Source organism: Petromyzon marinus, chromosome 63 (assembly GCF_048934315.1).
Source record: "Petromyzon marinus isolate PM22_M1 ecotype Great Lakes invasive population chromosome 63, UKy_Petmar_22M1.pri1.0, whole genome shotgun sequence".
In the NCBI taxonomy this organism is placed as follows: domain Eukaryota; kingdom Metazoa; phylum Chordata; class Hyperoartia; order Petromyzontiformes; family Petromyzontidae; genus Petromyzon; species Petromyzon marinus.
Genome location: NC_133729.1, coordinates 8,991,162 through 9,010,552, shown reverse-complemented (window position 1 = coordinate 9,010,552; position 19,391 = coordinate 8,991,162). Strand labels below are relative to the sequence as shown.

The 19,391-nt window shown below is 52.5% G+C and overlaps 1 protein-coding gene across 1 annotated transcript; it reads right to left on the bottom strand.

The window, feature by feature from the left end:
- Positions 1 to 4,885: 4,885 nt before the first annotated feature.
- LOC116956137 (CKLF-like MARVEL transmembrane domain-containing protein 4) lies at positions 4,886 to 18,624 on the bottom strand. The gene is made up of 4 exons (XM_032977610.2): positions 18,315 to 18,624; positions 12,013 to 12,189; positions 8,842 to 8,943; positions 4,886 to 7,402 (listed from the first exon to the last, which is right to left on the bottom strand). The coding sequence occupies exons 1-4, from the start codon at positions 18,519 to 18,521 to the stop codon at positions 7,112 to 7,114; spliced, it is 777 nt and encodes a 258-aa protein (XP_032833501.2). The 5' UTR covers positions 18,522 to 18,624; the 3' UTR covers positions 4,886 to 7,111.
- Between the last annotated feature and the right edge of the window lie 767 nt (positions 18,625 to 19,391).

The following is a 19,391-nucleotide window of genomic DNA, read 5'->3' as shown; positions in this document are numbered from 1 at the left end:
TTGTCTCCCCAATGCTGATGTTTACGCACTGCATCAGCAGAGTCAACCCCCCCCTCAACAGGAGTCGAACTCTCGACCAGCGAGCCACCAGGCCACACGGTCTCTACAGGCAGCAGTGTACAGCATTCCGCTGTTTCGTCACGTCGTTAGGGGGATGTTCTTGCTTGGACCTGGCGTGCATCCATGATGTGGTTGTGGATGGGCCAATTGTGTAACAGCGTGTTGGCGATCACAAACCCATGGGTAGCAGAAAAGAGCAGCAGCCTCCGACCATTCTTATTGAGCTGATCTGTCCTGTGCCTTCCAACCACTCCAGCCAAAGGGCCAACCTCATGACCCACTAGGGCACTGAAGTGACCAACAGGGTGGCTATCCCGAGGGGCCACTCTAGCCAGCACCTGGGACAGGAGGTCATAGAAGGCATCTGAATCATCAGCCTTGCCTGCATCCCTTCAGTGATGTGCATCTTCGGTGGTGTTGTAAGCCACCACAACCACCATTCCTCCTCGCCTTCTGCTGATGGGAAGGTGGGACCACTGTAGCCTGACTCATCTTCCCACACTGCTGTCACGCTCCCACACCCTCCATTGTTTTAATAGACACCCCGTGTTGTTTGGCAGTTGTATATACAGGGTGTTTAAAAAGATGAACCCAATTTCAAAGCAGTATATTTCACGATGGCAACATGTTACAATTACACAAAAAGTTACAAACTGTTTCATGAGTTATCAAGTTTTACTAACCATTTTACAAATCCATTTTATAAATGCTCTATGTGCCCTCCACCTGTTGTACGGACAACATCGAGACGAGAGTTGAGTTCGTCCCAAACGCCTCTTCTCACGTTTCCCTGATGTGCGTGATCGCCCTGTGCTCCTCCCCTTACATCAACAGCAGCCCGTTTCCTCAAATTGTCGGTACCAACGACGAACGCTCTTTGACATTGGCGGATCAATGCCAAGACGCCGTTGAAACGCACGCCGCACCGCAATTACGGATTCAGTCTTGCTGAACTGCAGAACGCAAAACGCCCCTTGTGTTGCGGGGGTCACCGTCTTGCCAATGACTGAGGCTAGGGGCTGTTTGTGCGCTGGGAGAGGCATCTCGCGGTGATCATTTGAAACTCTATGCCCCGCCCTCTCTATGCCCCGCCCTCTCTAAGCCCCGCCCTTTCAAGTGGTAAGAGTTTCATTCATGGGCGGTTCGTGGTTGCAGAGATTTAGCGATTTCAAATCGGGTCCATCTTTTTCAAACACCTTGTATACTCACACACAGACACAACAAATACATACAATAGACACAGACACCAAAATACAAACTTCACATGCGCGCACTCACACACACTCATGCGCGCATATAAGCACGGACATTTGCATACATACCGACACACACACATACACGGATACACACGGACAAAGGTACCCACATACCTTACACAACTCAGCAGTTGACACAACAGTAAGGCACTCCTGTGCAAATCATCGCCAAAACACCAACACACTAGCACTGATACCAACACTAGTGCTGATACCAACACACTAACACCGATAACCACACTAACACCGATAACCACACTAACACTGATACCAACACTAACACCGATACTAACACTAGCACTGATACCAACACGATCACTGGACTCAGCAGTTTCACGTCCGCTCAGTCACCCGACACAGCTTAGCATATTTCCCGACACACTCTCTTGCGACCCTCCCCAGAAGGTGGAGAATGTGTGTGGGCACACCTGTACAATTCCTAGCAGGTGTGGAAGGTGTGTATTGTGTATGTGTACACACCTGTATGATCAAGTATGTGGATAGGAGTGCCCTGGAATCACTTGAAAACCTACAAAAAGTCACTACCCTAGGAAATTCCATCTTTATTGGTGAAGTTGTTGAGATTTAATACGTGCGCTTGTGCAGTAACACCAAATTACCCGCCCAGAACCTAGGCCTTGTATAAAGCAGGTGGATCGAGTGGATGAGAGAAGTAAATTGTTAAGTTCACCCGTGCGGTCATCTGTGGGGGAGATCAACAAACTATATTTACAAACAACAAAGATAAAAAAAGAACAAAAGTGCATTTTAAAATGTGGTCCAATGAAGCCAGCAGTGGGTGATGGTAAAAACAGATTGTGAGTGATCAAGTTTGTTTGGTTATTCCCCCTAAAGACAACAACGTCCTTCTACTGGGACTCAAAATCCTTGCTGGCTCGATGCAGCAACCCCTCTGGGGGGCTTGCCACTGCCGACACAGAAGTTCATCTATAACAGAGGTTATTATTATTATTTTTGGGGAGGGGGGGGGTTAAGTCGCATAAATATTAATGTCGGAAAATCCGCCACCACCTGACGCAGCCAATTACCAAGGTTTGTCACTTAAAACGTTCCAATTAGTTACTAGTTCAGCACACCGGTTGTGTGTTGGAGAGTAAACCCATAGTATTTAAAACTTGAGTATTTATGCGACCTAACCCAAAAACACTTCAATTATGGATCATAATGGTCGCGACAGCCGACTAAGTGTTAAACAGTAGTTCATGCACACGAGTTCACGACGGTCAACGTTTGTAACAACAACAATGTGGGCCAACGTTCAAAGTTCAAGGCCCCCCACTGGGATTGGGATTCAGAGTCCTGCTGACTACATGCACACCCCGCGAGTGTACATACATACGAGTGTGCGTGTGGCTGGCTAGCACACACGTACGTACGAGTGTGTACGTGTGTTGCTGCCTGGCTCACGCACACGCGTACAAGTGTGTGGCTGGCTAGTGCGCACGCACACAGTGTCCTCGAAATACAGTGATCATTCAGGTTGTGTGGGGTGGCCCCGGTATAACGGTTTTCTTTCAACCTTGTTAATTCAAAGCTGAACAAATGTAGCGCATTCACAAATCCTACTTTTAATATTGTGAGAATTTTTTTTAAAATGCAGAATAGAAAGGTGCAAAAACGCCACTGAAAGCAGTGAAAATAACGAGTCACTATGGCAACGCACCAAATCATTTCTTGAGAACGGCTTGTTGGGTTTAGTTTGTCGTCCTTCCCCACCGCACCTCCGGTGAAGCAGGGTTGGCTACGTACGGTGAGAAAGAGGTTCAATGTACATACAATCCAACGCTCTGGTGGTTTCCGTGGACTAGTACAGAATGAACTGGTTATGCATGGCACGTGACGTTTCCTGCCATTTGAAATTTTTCACGTTATTTTTCCAAGGGGCCACCCTAAAATCGCCATTATATACACGCAGGGCATAGTATAACTCTAAATTAAAAACTAATTTCTTTAGAACTGTGTTTAGTTTGTTGTCCTTGCCCACAGGTCCGATTCGCATGGTTGGGCTAACATATACGGTGCGAAAGAAGTTAAACGTGCGTACGTATCCATGTGGGCTATTTCGAGGGCACACTTGACGGACATGTGCACACATTTATCCAGCGTAACGACAATTAACAATGCCCAGTGGGTGGTGCACTCACACTTGGTGGGGAGCGTGGGGCGCCGACGCTCGGCTCCTGCTCAGTTTTGAGCCGAGAGGTGGAAATGCCACCACGTGGTGCTTCATTTGTATACCCCCCCCCCCCCCCCCGAGAGGATGTAGGGCCAAGTAGGAGCCACCGCCGGGATTGACCTCGCTACCTACTGAGGTTGGGCCGCGGTGATCTAAACACCAGCGGTGTGAGCGCAAACGAAAATCCACCAGAATCAAAACTAAACAAAAAAAAACTCTTATCGTATTTTACCAGGTAAGGTCCACTGAACGACGTGGTTCTTTTTCATAAGCGACCTGGCCGCAAATGACAGCTCAACGAAGTGGCTTATCATGTGGGAATGTATAGCAGCGAAATACTCTAAACCAGGGATCGGCAACCTTGCCTCTCTTCGCAGACTGCCTCGTGACGTGATGCACATGTATTCACATTGCATTGTGGATCTCAAAATATTCAGTTTTGTACTAAAATCGAAAAAATTTGCCTCCTTGTTATTTAGTTTGCTGACCCCTCCTCTAGAGGCGTGCTTCTAAATGTGGAGCGAAAAACCGGAGGACCCGGATAGAAATCCACACGACCACGGGCAGAGACACGGCAAACTCCAAATGCACAGCGGGCGGCAGGGCTGGGATCGAACCTACGACCTCCTACCATACCAGGCGAGGTCGTTAACATCTCGTCCACTGTGGCAAAAATGTTAACGGCCGCTCCTTGTAACGGGGAGAAGTGGAACTTGATGGGAGGTGCACCCCGACCCAGACCATCGTTACCCCTCACCAACTCTCCACTGACGACAACCAATACCGACGAGCCCACCAGTCACGAGTCCTTGGCCCACCCACCAACACTCACCCTACCCCCTGATCCTATCGCCGCGCTTCGCCGCATTCCATTTTCACGTTTTGTTCGCTTGTCAGTTTAAGTGGTCACAGTGCGAATAGTGGTACAGCATCAATCACTTAACAGAGTGTAACATTCACATAATAGTGTAACATTCACATAACAAGAATGTAACAGCAGCACATACATATTTACACAAAGACTCCTGAATAGCCTTTAACAACAGATTGTTGAGGGCAAGTGCTGTTAGCGAGTAGCACCTACGAAGGTCGTCGGTATGGCATGCGAGGGAAGCGGGTGAAAAACACCACCGCCCGGCCGCCTTTGTATCTCCAGCGCTGATGAGTTGGGCACTGCAACAGCTCCTGAAATGCTGAGGTGACCTCAGGGAGCCCCTCCCCCCAAGGTGACCTAAGGGAGCCCCTCCCCCCAAGGTGACCTAAGGGAGCCCCTCCCCCCAAGGTGACCTCAGGGAGCCCCTCCCCCCAAGTTGACCTCAGGGAGCCCCTCCCCCCCAAGGTGACCTCAGGGAGCCCCTCCCCCCAAGGTGACTTAAGGGAGCCCCTCCCCCCAAGATGACCTAAGGGAGCCCCTCCCCCCAGGACTGGCTCAAACATTCGCCACCGTCATTGGTCGCGATAGGGAATCAGAACTCAGGTCGCCGTGTTCATAGCGCAGCGCGCTAACCGCTGCGCCACCGCTCCCCATAAGGGTGGGGGTCAGTGATGGCGTGCAGTGCCTCACCAGGTGAGCGAGGCACCAACACCACTGGCTTCCTGCTCAAATGAGGCGGTGCTCATCTCCTGCGTGCAGCCCTGAGCAGGTGATGGAAATTCCGCGTCTTCTGATGGGGCCGAGTATCCCAAAGGACAACCACTGTTGTCGACTTGCCCACAACAAAATCACAGCCGCGTGAGGCCACGAAACTAACTCCAGGTGAGATGGCACCGTCTACCCGAGGATTTACGCCTGTCCGCCACATGTTTAAATAAACTATAAACAATTATTATTTTACCACCGGCTGAAGCACACCGAAAACTTCTCTTGTCACAAGCGATGTGGCCATCACAAATGATAGCTCAACGAAGTGACTTGTCATTAAGTGGAAATATATAGCAGCAGTAGCTCAGCAATCGAAACGCACGCCCATTTCTGAACGTGGAGGGTAAAAAAGAAAAACCCAAGGGGACGACCCGGAGGTAAAATTCGACGCAGCAACGCAAAACAACGGAGAAAATAATTCCACGTGACAAAGTAAAACAATGGTGGCGGTGGCGATTACACAGGTCAGCTCTGTGTTGGGGGGGGCGCTGCGACCTTTCAGCAGTGCACCGTTGTGCACACTCAGCGAGCTCCAGCACGAGGTCGTCGCTGCCACCCGCACGCCACCATTTTCCCACGTCAATAAGAGGCGAAACAGTTTGAACAATTGTCGCGAATCGAGTTTGCGATCCCATTGCAGAATCCATTAAGGGCCCTTTGATGCGTTTCTGTTTAACGACGCTGTGGTGAACTTAACGGCCACCAAGCGGATCAAGTGGTCACACGGACGCACTGCATGTGACATTTGTCATTTCTACATTTGTTTAGCGGGCCTTTGTGGAGCCCCACTAGCTGGGTGAAGCTATCCCCAGACAGTGCCGCTTGCGAGGGTTTTTATTCAATGTTGTTTGAGCAGGCGCGAACTCCTGAGACCAGGGATAGTCTCATTTACAAGGATGACCACCCTGGGGTTGTTTTGACTATACTTCACCATGCCGATCAGTATGTGTCGGTGAAGGAGGGGAGGACCCAAGGACTTCGTTTAAATATCAATCGCCCGCTGATGTCAGCAGTGGCCAGGAATCCAACTTGGGTCGCCCTGTTCATTGAGCACTGCTGCGTCATTCCCCAAGGTAAGTGACCCACTGCGTGTATCGTGCAGGTGAATTGATATGAGCCAATGCGGCATCGCACATCTTCTCATCTCTATCGCTAACCCCAAGTCACCTCCTCATTCCCTTATTTCTCTCTTCTCATGAATTCACTCCGTGGACAATGCTCTTGTTGAAACATATGACCCGCAGTGATTAAAACGATTTAAAATAAAAAATATAAAAGCCACAGAGAAAGCTCTTATCTTGTTCACAGTCAGACTCAAACGATTCCACAGCGATTGTAACGATTTGTCACGATTTCACAGTTGCAATTTGATTCAAGAACCAATAATTTTTGCGTCTTAACGCCTGATTTCTATTGCTTCTCGTTCTATCTCATTTGTCGTCTATTTTCTCCGCCCTATTCGCCTAAATATAAAATTTGCTGATTCACGTACGATTTGTAGGAATCGTAAATAATAAACGCACGTCCCATCGTCCGTGAGAAGAGATCCAAATTGGTTGAATGTACACATTGTTAGAAAACGTGGACATTTATCCGTACTAAATTCAGAACCCTGAATCGAAACCGTCGCCCTGAATCACGACAATTCGTGGCATCGCTGGGATATGGGGCGAATTTGTACGGCCACATCAGTAGCATCACCAGGAAGTATCGGACGGCCGGCCAAACCGAGCAAACGACCCCACGAACCCGAAACGACCCAAAACACGCGTCACCAGGGTGACAAAACACCCAACCCTGAGGCAGGATACTCGTCGTCGCGTCACTCCAGTGTGCTGGCACCATCCCACGCCACACCCTCTGAATTTTGCGATGGGGGGGGGGGGGGGGCGTGGGTGGGGTGGGGGCGGGTGGAGTGGGTTGTACCCCGCACCACCCAATTCTTTCGAGGTCATCTTAAAGTTTCAGTGCAGTGGGGACTGGCACCGCAGCCGCCACCTCCTCATCGTCGACGGCCCAGTCCTGCGATGACGCCGACGGTGCCACGCCCGGCCGCTCCGCGTCGTCCACGCAGTCGCTCCTCGCCCGCGTGTAGTCACCCGCGGATGGAGAGGGGGCCCCGTCCCCGGGCGCCGTGACCCCCGTGACCCCCAGGGCGGCGGCGCCGCCACCGCGACGGTGCCGTCGCCGCCGCAGGATGAGCAGCACGTTGAGGGCGTAGGCGGCCAGCGCCAGAAAGCCCAGCGTCTGACGGGGGGGGGGGGAGGTGAGGGGGTAAAAGCAAGGCAGTCGGTCGACTAAGATCTATTTAGAATGTCAACTAGTTTTTGTTAGCAGGTTAAGGCCCGCCAAGCTGTACACAGCTCTCTTGTCAGAAGCGACCGGGCCATCACAAATGATAGCGCAACAAAGTGGCTTGTCGTGGTGTGGAAACTTATACCAGCCAAAAACACCGGAGAACCCGGAGAAAGATGTACGCGACCACGGGAAGAGAGATAAATGCAAATATACAGCAGCATGCGTTAGGGTTACGATCGAACCCACGACCTCCTGTATACCAGGCGAGGAAGTTAACATCTCGCCATCGTTCCAACACATAGGGGCCATGGACTCGCATAGGGGCCAAATGTATTGCATGGGGACTCAAACTTACGTAAGGAGCCAGACTTGCACAGAGGCCTATAGACAGACCAAGAGATCCATAGACTCACGTTGGGAGCCACATACTCGCACAAGACCCATACGGCAATTGCATATGGACCTGTAGATTCAGTCCCCAAAGGAGGCCCACAGACATGCAGAGAAAGGCAAAGACTCTGACCCATAGTTGTAGACAGTATAACATGTTCACATGAGCCCTTCAGCCACCATAAGGAAAGACTTTGGTTAAATGCAGCCCTGCTTTTCTGTAGCTTACGTGCTGGGCATTGTCTCGGCAAAATCCATTGTTGTACTCTACTCCGATGCTCACACGCGCATATCTATGCTGTTCCGCCTTCACCAACCCGCAACTGAGCAGCGCGGCCAAAATATGGCCAACCGACTCCCACGACTGCCGTCTGCATGTGGAGGCCCTCGCTCATCCAGCAGTAGATCGACACAAGGGCTGCACGTGTCTATAGCGACAGAAAGAGCCAGGGAAAGATCAGCAAGGCTGCCAGGGAGCAGCGCCAACTCGACCGGGCCCAGAAGGCGAACTGCGCCATCGACGAAGAGCCGACGATGTCTCCGCGCTCGCTTTGTCCGGTGTCCTCAGCTAGGGTGAAAGCCCACTGAGCTATGTAGCTATTTTCCGGAAGCGACCTGACTATCACAAATGATAGCTCAACGAAGCGGCTTACGATCACGTGGAAATTTACAACAGCCCAAATACTCTAATCGCGTGATGTCAAATCTGAATGCGGAGGGGAAAACCCGAGGACCCGGAGCAAAATCCACGCAACCACAGGGAGAGAGACACGCAAAACTCCAAACATACAGCAGGTGTCAGGATCGGGAAAGAATCCACGACCTCCTGCACATCAGGCGAGGGAGTTAACATCTCCTAGCCACCGCGGCGCCGTAGCTGATCACGGGCGAGCCTGATCGATGATGCCAGTCGGTGTGGGTGGTCACGAGAATCAACGAATGAACGAGGCACCGACGCCGCACGCCAACCCCTCCACTCGGCGCTCCGCCCCTCGTACCACGGCCGCCACGTGGGCACCGCTGCCGCCATCGCCCAGTGCCGTGAGCAGCACGCTGGCCAGGAAGAGCAGCGCGGTCCACACGGCCGTGTTCACCACGTCCTGCGTTCGCGCACGAGACAGCGACAAGATGGCCCCGCACAGCCATCGATCACACTGTTGGGGGGGGAAAGCGGCGCTTGCGAGGAGCACCTACAAAGGCCGGCACGGCACACGAAGGGGGGGGTTGGTGTGGCCAGCACCGCTGCCCGGCCGCCCTCGTCTCCCAAGTGGCGATGTTTACGACACGACACGCCGGCTACTTATTTGAGGCTGTGTCGACCTACGGGGGAGCCCAGGACCGGTTCAGATAATTAATCGTCACATGTACCGGAGCGGGAAAGCACAAACACATACGCACGCAACACGGACACACGCGTAAACACACGGACACAAACGTAAATTAATTTTTATTCTACCAGGTAAGGCCCACTGAGCTATGTAGAGTGAGGGAAAAAAGTATTTGATCCCCTGCTGATTTTGTACATTTGCCCACTGACAAAAAAATTATCAGTCTATCATTTTAATGGTAGGTTTATTTGAACAGTGAGAGACAGAATAACAACAAAAAAATCCAGAAGAACGCATGTCAAAAATGTTATAAATTGATTTGCATTTTAATGAGGGAAATAAGTATTTGACCCCTCTGCAAAACATGACTTAGTACTTGGTGGCAAAACCCTTGTTGGCAATCACAGATGTCAGACGTTTCTTGTAGTTGGCCACCAGGTTTGCACACATCTCAGGAGGGATTTTGTCCTACTCCTCTTTGCAGATCTTCTCCAAGTCATTAAGGTTCCTAGGCTGACGTTTGGCAACTCGAACCTTCAGCTCCCTCCACAGATTTTCTATGGGATTAAGATCTGGAGACTGGCTAGGCCACTCCAGGACCTTAATGTGATACTTCTTGAGCCACTCGTTTGTTGCCTTGGCCGTGTGTTTTGGGTCATTGTCATGGTGGAATTCCCATCCACGACCCATTTTCAATGCCCTGGCTGAGAGAAGGAGGTTCTCACCCAAGATTTGATGGTACATGGCCCCATCCATCGTCCCTTTGATGCGGTGAAGTTGTCCTGTCCCCTTAACAGAAAAACACTCCCAAAGCATAATGTTTCCACCTCCATGTTTGACAGTGGGGATGGTGTTCTTGGGGTCATAGGCAGCATTCCTCCTCCTCCAAACACGGTGAGTTGAGTTGATGCCAAAGAGCTCCATTTGGGTCTCATCTAACCACAACACTTTCACCCAGTTGTCCTCTGAATCATTCAAATGTTCATTGGCAAACTTCAGACGGGCATGTATATGTGCTTTCTTGAGCAACAGGACCTTGCGGGCGCTGCAGGATTTCAGTCATTCACGGCGTAGTGTGTTACCAATTGTTTTCTTGGTGACTATGGTCCCAGCTGCCTTGAGATAATTGACAGATCCTCCCGTGTAGTTCTGGGCTGATTCCTCACCATTCTCATGATCATTGCAACTCCACGAGGTGAGATCTTGCATGGAGCCCCAGGCCGAGGGAGATTGACAGTTCTTTTGTGTTTCTTCCATTTGCGAATAATCGCACCAACTGTTATCACCTTCTCACCAAGCTGCTTGGCAATGGTCTTGAAGCCCATTCCAGCCTTGTGTAGGTCTACAATCTTGTCCCTGACATCCTTGGAGAGCTCTTTGGTCTTGGCTATGGTGGAGAGTTTGGAATCTGATTGATTGATTGCTTCTGTGGACAGGTGTCTTTTATACAGGTAACAAGCTGAGATTAGGAGCACTCCCTTTAAGAGTGTGCTCCTAATCTCAGCTCGTTACCTGTATAAAAGACACCTGGGAGCCAGAAATCTTTCTGATTGAGAGGGGGTCAAAAATTAAAATGCAAATCAATTTATCACATTTTTGACATGCGTTTTTCTGGATTTTTTTGTTATTCTGTCTATCACTGTTCAAATAAACCTACCATTAAAATTATAGACTGATCCATACTCTGATCATTTCTTTGTCAGTGGGCAAACATACAAAATCAGCAGGGGATCAAATACTTTTTTTCTCTCACTGTAGCTCTTTTTCAGAAGCGACCTGGCTATCACAAATAATGGCTTAACAAAGTGGCTTGTAATGTAAACATTTATAGCAGCAGTCAAATACTCTAATCTCATGTTGATTCTAAATGTGGAGGGGTAAACTGGAGGACCCGAACAAAAAAACGCACGACCACAGGGATAACACGCAAACTCCAAATATACAGCAGCAGCAGGCGTCAGGGTGGGGATGGAACCCACGACCTCCTGTATACCACGCGAGGTAATTAACATCTCATAGCCACCGTGATGATGAGAGAGAGACACGCAAACTCCAAATATACAGCAGCAGCAGGCGTCAGGGTCGGGATGGAACCCACGACCTTCTGTATACCACGCGAGGTAATTAACATCTCATAGCCACCGTGATGAGAGAGAGAGAGAGACACGCAAACTCCAAATATACAGCAGCAGCAGGCGTCAGGGTCGGGATGGAACCCACGACCTCCTGTATACCACGCGAGGTAATTAACATCTCATAGCCACCGTGATGATGAGAGAGAGAGACACCGCAAACTCCAAATATACAGCAGCAGCAGGCGTCAGGGTCGGGATGGAACCCACGACCTCCTGTATACCAGGCGAGGTCATTAACATCTCCTAGCCACCGTGATGATGAGAGAGAGAGAGACACGCAAACTCCAAATATACAGCAGCAGCAGGCGTCAGGGTCGGGATGGAACCCACGACCTCCTGTATACCACGTGAGGTAGTTAACATCTCATAGCCACCGTGATGATGAGAGAGAGAGAGACACGCAAACTCCAAATATACAGCAGCAGGCGTCAGGGTCGGGATGGAACCCACGACCTCCTGTATACCAGGCGAGGGAGTTAACATCTCGCCACCGTGGCTCCCATACATAGAGGGAACAGGCGGAGTCCACATTGCTGGACTTCACTCTCCTGGCGAGCCAGGGGTACGGGGCAACTTCTTGACACCCACGGGAAGGGAGTTTCGCAAAAAAACAAAACATCTGCGCGCGATCCACCAACCGTCGGTCCCAGATTACAGGCCGCGTGCTCGGCTGCACCACCGCTCGCCCCCCCCCCACGCCGCTCACCAGCAGCGGCCAGTTCAAGTTCGGCAGGCGCAGGTGCAGGGAGAACGCGAAGAGGAGCAGCAGGGCGCCGGTGAGGAGCAGCGAGAGGAAGCTGACCGCCTCAACGAGGTAGAGCGCCCCGCAGCGCGAGCACGCCGGCACGCTCTTGGCACTGATGAACGTCAGCAGGTCCAGCAACTGCTTGCGACACGCACGGGCAGCAGCAGCAGCATCGCAGCACTGTCAAGCGGCGGCTGTCACGCACGTTCAACTTCTTTCGCGCCGTACGTAGCCAACCGCGCTAATCGGAGGTGCCTCGTTATATCTCTACAAGTGTCAATGTAGATTTGAAGCTTTCGTGACTGCAAGGATCCATACTCTTTGGTTGTATTCGGTAAAGTCATGTAGGTAAAAAAATTAAAACAACAAAAATCACGACGTTTCGGCCACAACACAAGCGGCTCATCGAGACGCTAACCTTCCTCAAAAGATGCACTCCAGCGCAGTCTTCGAGACAGTCTGGTCCTCCTTCACCTGATGAAGGCCGCTTGTGTTGTGGCCGAAACGTCGTGATTTTTGTTGTTTTATTTTTTACTTACGTTACTTTACCGAATAGAACCAAAGAGTAAGTGTCAATGTATCTCCGAGTGTCGCTATATCCTCTACGGCAGGGGTCCCTAACCCCCGGGCCGCGGACCGGTACCGGTCCGGGGCCGGTTAGGAACCGGGCCGCACAGCAGGAGGTGAGAGCGGTGAGTCCGCGCGTGGCACGCGCCATTATTTCATTATTTATCACTTCCGTCCGCGCCTCTTTCCCGCACTTGTCTCAGTCACAGTGTTGGTATAAAGCCCACAAGCTCTAACCCCTAGTAGCCACAATGAGTAAAAAACCAACGTCGCTGGAAAGCTTCTTTGAAAAGGGGGAAAGACCCAATGATGAACCCCCCCCCCCGGTCCGTGAAAAAATTGTCCCTGGTGCCAAAAAGGTTGGGGACCGCTGGTCTTCGGGGAGCGGGAGTAGTCACGGTTCGCGCGCTACAAACCCGGCGATTCCTAGGTCAACTCAGCCTCAAATGAGCACCTGGTGCGGTGCGTAGTAAACATCGCCACTGGGGAGAGACAAAGGCGGTCAGGCGTGGTGCTGGCCACCCTCCCCCCCTCGTGTGCCGTGCCGGCCTTCGTAGGTGCTCGTGAAAAGCACTTGCCCCGACGGTCTGTTAAGGTTATATGGGGAATCTTTGTCTTTTATTGTAGTTTAACAAGTAGGCTTTCGCGACCAATATTACCCATGAAGATATTTTGGGATCGATCGCGTAAACGCACCACCACCACCCGCCAGTCAATTTGTGAGGTTTGTCACACAAACAAAAAGTGCCATTTCGTTACTACGTCAGCACACCGCTGTGTTGGAGCGTGAACCCACTACAAGATTTACAATTTGAGTAACGTTACGTTTCTCTGGTGATTGCAACCAGCCTCATCAGAAGACAGCCAGAGGTGTGGAGAAATCCTCCTCCTGTTTCAGTCTTGAATAGAGTGGATAAATGTGATGTCACTTGTGAGCCTATCAGGTGCGAAGACCAGAGGGGGCTTAATGTAGTCATATAAATTATAATGGATCATGTTCATCTGAGAATATGCAGATTAACATAGTCCATCGCATGTCCCTGGCAAAGACGCGTGGAGTGTCACAACGTCTGTGTGATCCACCAACCCTGGCTGCTGCCTCCCCACAGCGCTGGATCACAGACAAGCAGGATAGGCAGCCAGGCGGTGAGCGCGAGCTACGTTCCCCAAGTTCTGCGGTCCTCTATAGATGAAGGTGATATCGGCTCGAGTTAATTAGTTGTTTACGCGTCAGAAGAGACCGGAGCACCCGGAGACAGTCCACGCATGCGACGGGGCAAACCACCACCACCACCTCCACCACCACCACCACCTCCACCACCACCACCACCTCCACCACCACCACCTCCACCACCACCACCTCCACCACCACCACCACCACCTCCACCACCACCACCTCCACCACCACCACCACCACCACCTCCACCACCACCACCACCTCCACCACCACCTCCCATGCAGACGCAAGTCCACGTTTGCTGTTACCGCCTTCTCCCTGCCAACCCAGCATATGTGCACCACCTCGGCGCCAACGCGCACGGAGTCTCACGACGTCCGCGTGATCTGCCAACCCTCGCTGCCGCCTCCGTCGTCATCCCAACGAGTGGACACAGAGCGCCGGGTGCTGTTTGGACAGCGCCGGCTTGAGTTGTGCTGCGTCGGCCGCGGTACGCTGGGTGCACTCGAAGAGTGTTTGTCCGGGGCTCGCTGCCACTCTCAACGCATTGATCCCACAGGGGAACAACGCGGACCCGGGGGAGCACAACAATCGCGACGACTCGTAGCGCGTATCGATGGAAGACAACGATAAGAACCTTGCAACATCAATTGCAACAACTGAGGGCATCGTTGCTGTATTTTGCAGGATGTTGCAATGGTGTGACAATGAGCGCACTCCACTTGGTAGTTTATATCTCCCGGCACGCTCGTTGAAAAAAAATGCAAGTTTCTAAAAATCCCCCTGCTGTTGTCCACCCAGCAGTTCAAACGGAATACCACAAACTAAACGTGTGATGAACAACTCTATTTTATTCTGATTTATTTTACCAGGTAAGCCTCACTGAGATATGTAGCTCTTTTTCAAAAGCGACCTGCCTATCACAAATAATAGCTCAACGAAGTGGCTTATCATCACGTGGACATTTATAGCAGCCGAATACTCTAAAAGCGTGTTGTTGATTATAAATGTGGAGGGGAAAACGGGAGAACCACGTGACCACGGGGAGAGAGACACGCAAACTCCAAATATACAGCAGGCATCGTCAGGGTCGGGATCGAAACCACGACCTCCTGCATACCAGGCGAGGGAGTTAACATCTCACAGGTCCAACACATCTGACCAGTGTGGCAGAGTAGGCCACGGCTCTCTCTCGAGCTCCCTCTAAGTGGAGGTCCTTCCACCAGCAGTGGCGTGAGCAAGAAATTGCAGGGCTGCACTTTAGCATTTTTTTGCCGATTTGCTGATTTTTGCCAGACTTTTCGGATAAAAATACGGTGGTATAGCCCACATCAGTGGCCATGCGACCGATTAAAGGTGAAACATCTGCATGAGTTTTTTTAGGTTGCACACAGCTGCTGAGCAACAAGTCTTACGTAGGCAACAACTAAAAAGATCGTCAAACGGCCAGCAACCAACAGCACCATGGACAGTTGTGACAGATAAAAGCGAACGCATTTCTTGAAGCGAGCGAGAGCTGGAGACAGACAAGGACGACGACGGGAAGAGGGAATTCCCAAGTGGAGCAGTGCGAGGGAAGAAGCTGAGAGAGAGAATTGTCGTGACCCTCAGTGCGGTGAGCGGGGTGTGTCGGTGAGTTGATGGGTGTGTAGGCGAGTTGATGGGTGTGTTGGTGAGTTGATGGGTGTGTAGGCGAGTTGATGGGTGTGTTGGTGAGTTGATGGGTGTGTTGGCGAGTTGATGGGTGTGTTGGCGAGTTGATGGGTGTGTTGGCGAGTTGATGGGTGTGTTGGCGAGTTGATGGGTGTGTTGGCGAGTTGATGGGTGTGTTGGCGAGTTGATGGGTGTGTTGGCGAGTTGATGGGTGTGTTGGTGAGTTGATGGGTGTGTTTATGGGTGTGTTGGCGAGTTGATGGGTGTGTTGGCGAGTTGATGGGTGTGTTGGCGAGTTGATGGGTGTGTTGGCGAGTTGATGGGTGTGTTGGTGTGTTGATGGGTGTGTTGGCGAGTTGATGGCTGAGTTGGTGAGTTGATGGGTGTGTTGATGGGTGTGTTGATGGGTGTGTTGGCGAGTTGATGGGTGTGTTGGCCAGTTTATGGGTGTGTTGGCGAGTTGATGGGTGTGTTGGTGTGTTGATGGGTGTGTTGGCGAGTTGATGGGTGAGTGGGTGAGTTGGTGAGTTGATGGGTTAGTTGATGGGTGAGTTGATGGATGTGTTGATGGGTGTGTGCGCTACGAACCCAGATTCCCGAGTTCGATTCCCGCTCAGGCCAATATCGGTGACACCGGACCAGGTACTCAAACATTGCCACTGGGGAGACAAAGGTGGCCGGGCGTGGTATTGGCCACACCACCCCCTCGTGTGCCATCCGTGCCTTAAGAGGCGCTACCCGCTAACAGCACTTGCCCCAACAGTCTGTTAAGGCTATACGGAGGGGGAACTTTGTCTCTGTGTTTGAACTCAGTATGGATGTGACGAATCGGTGGGTGTGGGTGCGTGAACCCAAGTCCCTGAACGCGAGCGGAGGAGAAGTTCACAAAAGGCGAAGTTAATTCGCCGTGTCAAGGTGGAGGCGATATTCCGAGACTGCGCGCACACACGCGTTCTCTCTCCACAAGGTGAACTCGCCTGTTCACCTGGCAGCGAGACACACACACGGTAGTACAGTGTGCAACACCACGTGACACCGCAATTAATCGACCCCTAACATTTTAATGTTTTTACCCTTTGCATATTCATTCCTGCTTTACAATAAACCGAACTTCGCATTTTTAGATAAATTAGGGGGGTTGGGGGGGGGGGGGTCACAACACATCTGGACCACCCGTGCGTCCACGCACACACCAAGTTGTGTAGTGGGAACTATCACAAACACCACGGTGTTGCCATCACACACACCACGGTGTTACCATCACACACACCACGGTGTTACCATCACACACACCACGGTGTTACCATCACACACACCACGGTGTTACCATCACACACACCACGGTGTTACCATCACAAACACCACGGTGTTACCATCACACACACCACGGTGTTACCATCACAAACACCACGGTGTTACCATCACACACACCACGGTGTTACCATCACAAACACCACGGTGTTACCATCACAAACACCACGGTGTTACCATCACACACACCACGGTGTTACCATCACACACACCACGGAGTTACCATCACACACACCACGGTGTTACCATCACACACACCACGGTGTTACCATCACAAACACCACGGTGTTACCATCACACACACCACGGTGTTACCATCACAAACACCACGGTGTTACCATCACAAACACCACGGTGTTACCATCACAAACACCACGGTGTTACCATCACACACACCACGGTGTTACCATCACACACACCACGGTGTTACCATCACACACACCACGGTGTTACCATCACACACACCACGGTGTTACCATCACACACACCACGGTGTTACCATCACACACACCACGGTGTTACCATCACAATCACCACGGTGTTACCATCACAAACACCACGGTGTTACCATCACAATCACCACGGTGTTACCATCGGAAACACCACGGTGTTACCATCACAAACACCACGGTGTTACCATCACACACACCACGGTGTTACCATCACAATCACCACGGTGTTACCATCACACACACCACGGTGTTACCATCACAATCACCACGGTGTTACCATCACACACACCACGGTGTTACCATCACAAACACCACGGTGTTACCATCACACACACCACGGTGTTACCATCACACACACCACGGTGTTACCATCACACACACCACGGTGTTACCATCACACACACCACGGCGTTACCATCACACACACCACGGTGTTACCATCACAAACACCACGGTGTTACCATCACAATCACCACGGTGTTACCATCACAATCACCACGGTGTTACCATCACAATCACCACGGGTTAGTGTTTCACTGCTGCTGCTGCTGCATATTTTACATCTCCACGTGCCGATGGTGACGATGACGTCACTTCCGCCGAGCTGTCACTGGTGACGGGCGGGTCGCTCCTGCGAGCTACGCGGCTCAGTGGGGGCCCTGAGCTCAGAGAGTGAAACGCGCGTTCGGCTTGGCCCCGTTTTCACATCGCGGGCGACTGAACGCGCCCCATGCAAGCGTACCTGCAGTGTGCGTGTACGCATACGCGATTCAATGTCGACAACACGTGCATGCGACATGCACACACACATATATATACACGTGCACCGTGTATATGAACGTGCGTGCATGAAACCATCTGCGCACGTGCAACGGCGTACGCATTCACACGCACGTGGAATCAACTACGCACGCACGCGTGTACACCCGTGTGCAGCGTGTGCAATATGTACACACGTGTACACGTGTCGCTACGTGTGCGTGCACCATATCCCGACAGACCCCCCCCCCATGTCCCTGCACACCCCCTCACCACCGCCTCGACCTCTTGCACCCCCCCCCACCCAGACCCCCCCCCCCGTCCCACCCACCCAGAGCTCGCACCGTCTGCGCGATCTTGACGAGGCCGGGCGGCGAGCGAACGTACGCGCGGTCGCAGGCGGGCGCCCAGCCGCGGCGATGCAGCAGCACGGGCTCCGTGGTGGGCTGGTAGGGGCTCGGCCCGGCCGGCATCATGGACGAGGCGGCGTGCACAGAGACCCCCGCCGCCGCCTCCTCCTCCACATCCTCGCGCTCCTCCCCGCCCCGCATAGCTGCGGCAGCGGCGGTCCTGCAGCTGCTGCCGTTTGATCCTCCTCCTGCTGCCCTTCTTCCTCTCCCCTGCCTCTCCTCCCTCTCTCCCTGCACCTCCTCCTCTCCCACTCCTCTCCTTCACTCTCTCCTTGTCCCTCTCCTCCTCTCCCTGCTCTCCCTGCTCCTCTCCCACTCCTCCTCCTCTCCCTGCACCTCTCTCCCCGCTCCGCCTCCTCTCCCCGCTCCTCCTCCTCTCCCCGCTCCTCCTCCTCTCCCCGCTCCTCCTCCTCTCCCCGCTCCTCCTCCTCTCCCCGCTCCTCCTCCTCTCCCGCTCCTCCTCTCCCTGCTCCGCCTCCTCTCCCTACACCTCCTCGCTCTGCTCCGCCTCCTCTTCCTGCTGCTCCTCTCCCTGCTCCTCCTCCTCTCCCACTCCTCCTCCTCTCTCTGCTCCTCCTCCTCTCTCTGCTCCTCCTCCTCTCCCTGCTCCTTCTCCTCTCCTGCTCCTCCTCTTGCCTCCCTCCTCCGCGGCACCACCCACCCCGCCCGTATCCACTCGGCCTCGCGTCATTTCCGGCACTCCACCCACGCAACTTCCGGAATAGAAAAACCCCGCGCGCGACGTCACATCCGGGCAAACGAGAGCGCGCGGCACCGCGATGACGTAACAACCGGTAACGTATGGCACAGCGGTGACGTCAGTCGGGAGAGCACGGCACCGCGGTGACGTCATAGTCGGGAGCGCATGGTGCAGTCTAATTTCTGCGCTTCGATGACGCCACAGCCGTGATAAAGTGGCGATAGAGGGGCACGCCCCGTGGAACGTGGCTGCTGACACGCCACTGACGTCACGTTCGGGCAGACTTCAAGAGGTTATGGCACTCCAGTGAC

Bases quoted from the DNA above. Each gene is read 5' to 3' on its own strand.
- LOC116956137 (XM_032977610.2), bottom strand. From the start codon at position 18,521: ATGCGGGGCGGGGAGGAGCGCGAGGATGTGGAGGAGGAGGCGGCGGCG. The intron at 12,190-18,314 runs GTGCGAGCTCTG...TGTCGCAAGCAG, and splicing joins TCGTCAAGATCGCGCAGACG to TTGCTGGACCTGCTGACGTT. The intron at 7,403-8,841 runs GTACGAGGGGCG...CCCCCCCGTCAG, and splicing joins GTGCCCACGTGGCGGCCGTG to ACGCTGGGCTTTCTGGCGCT.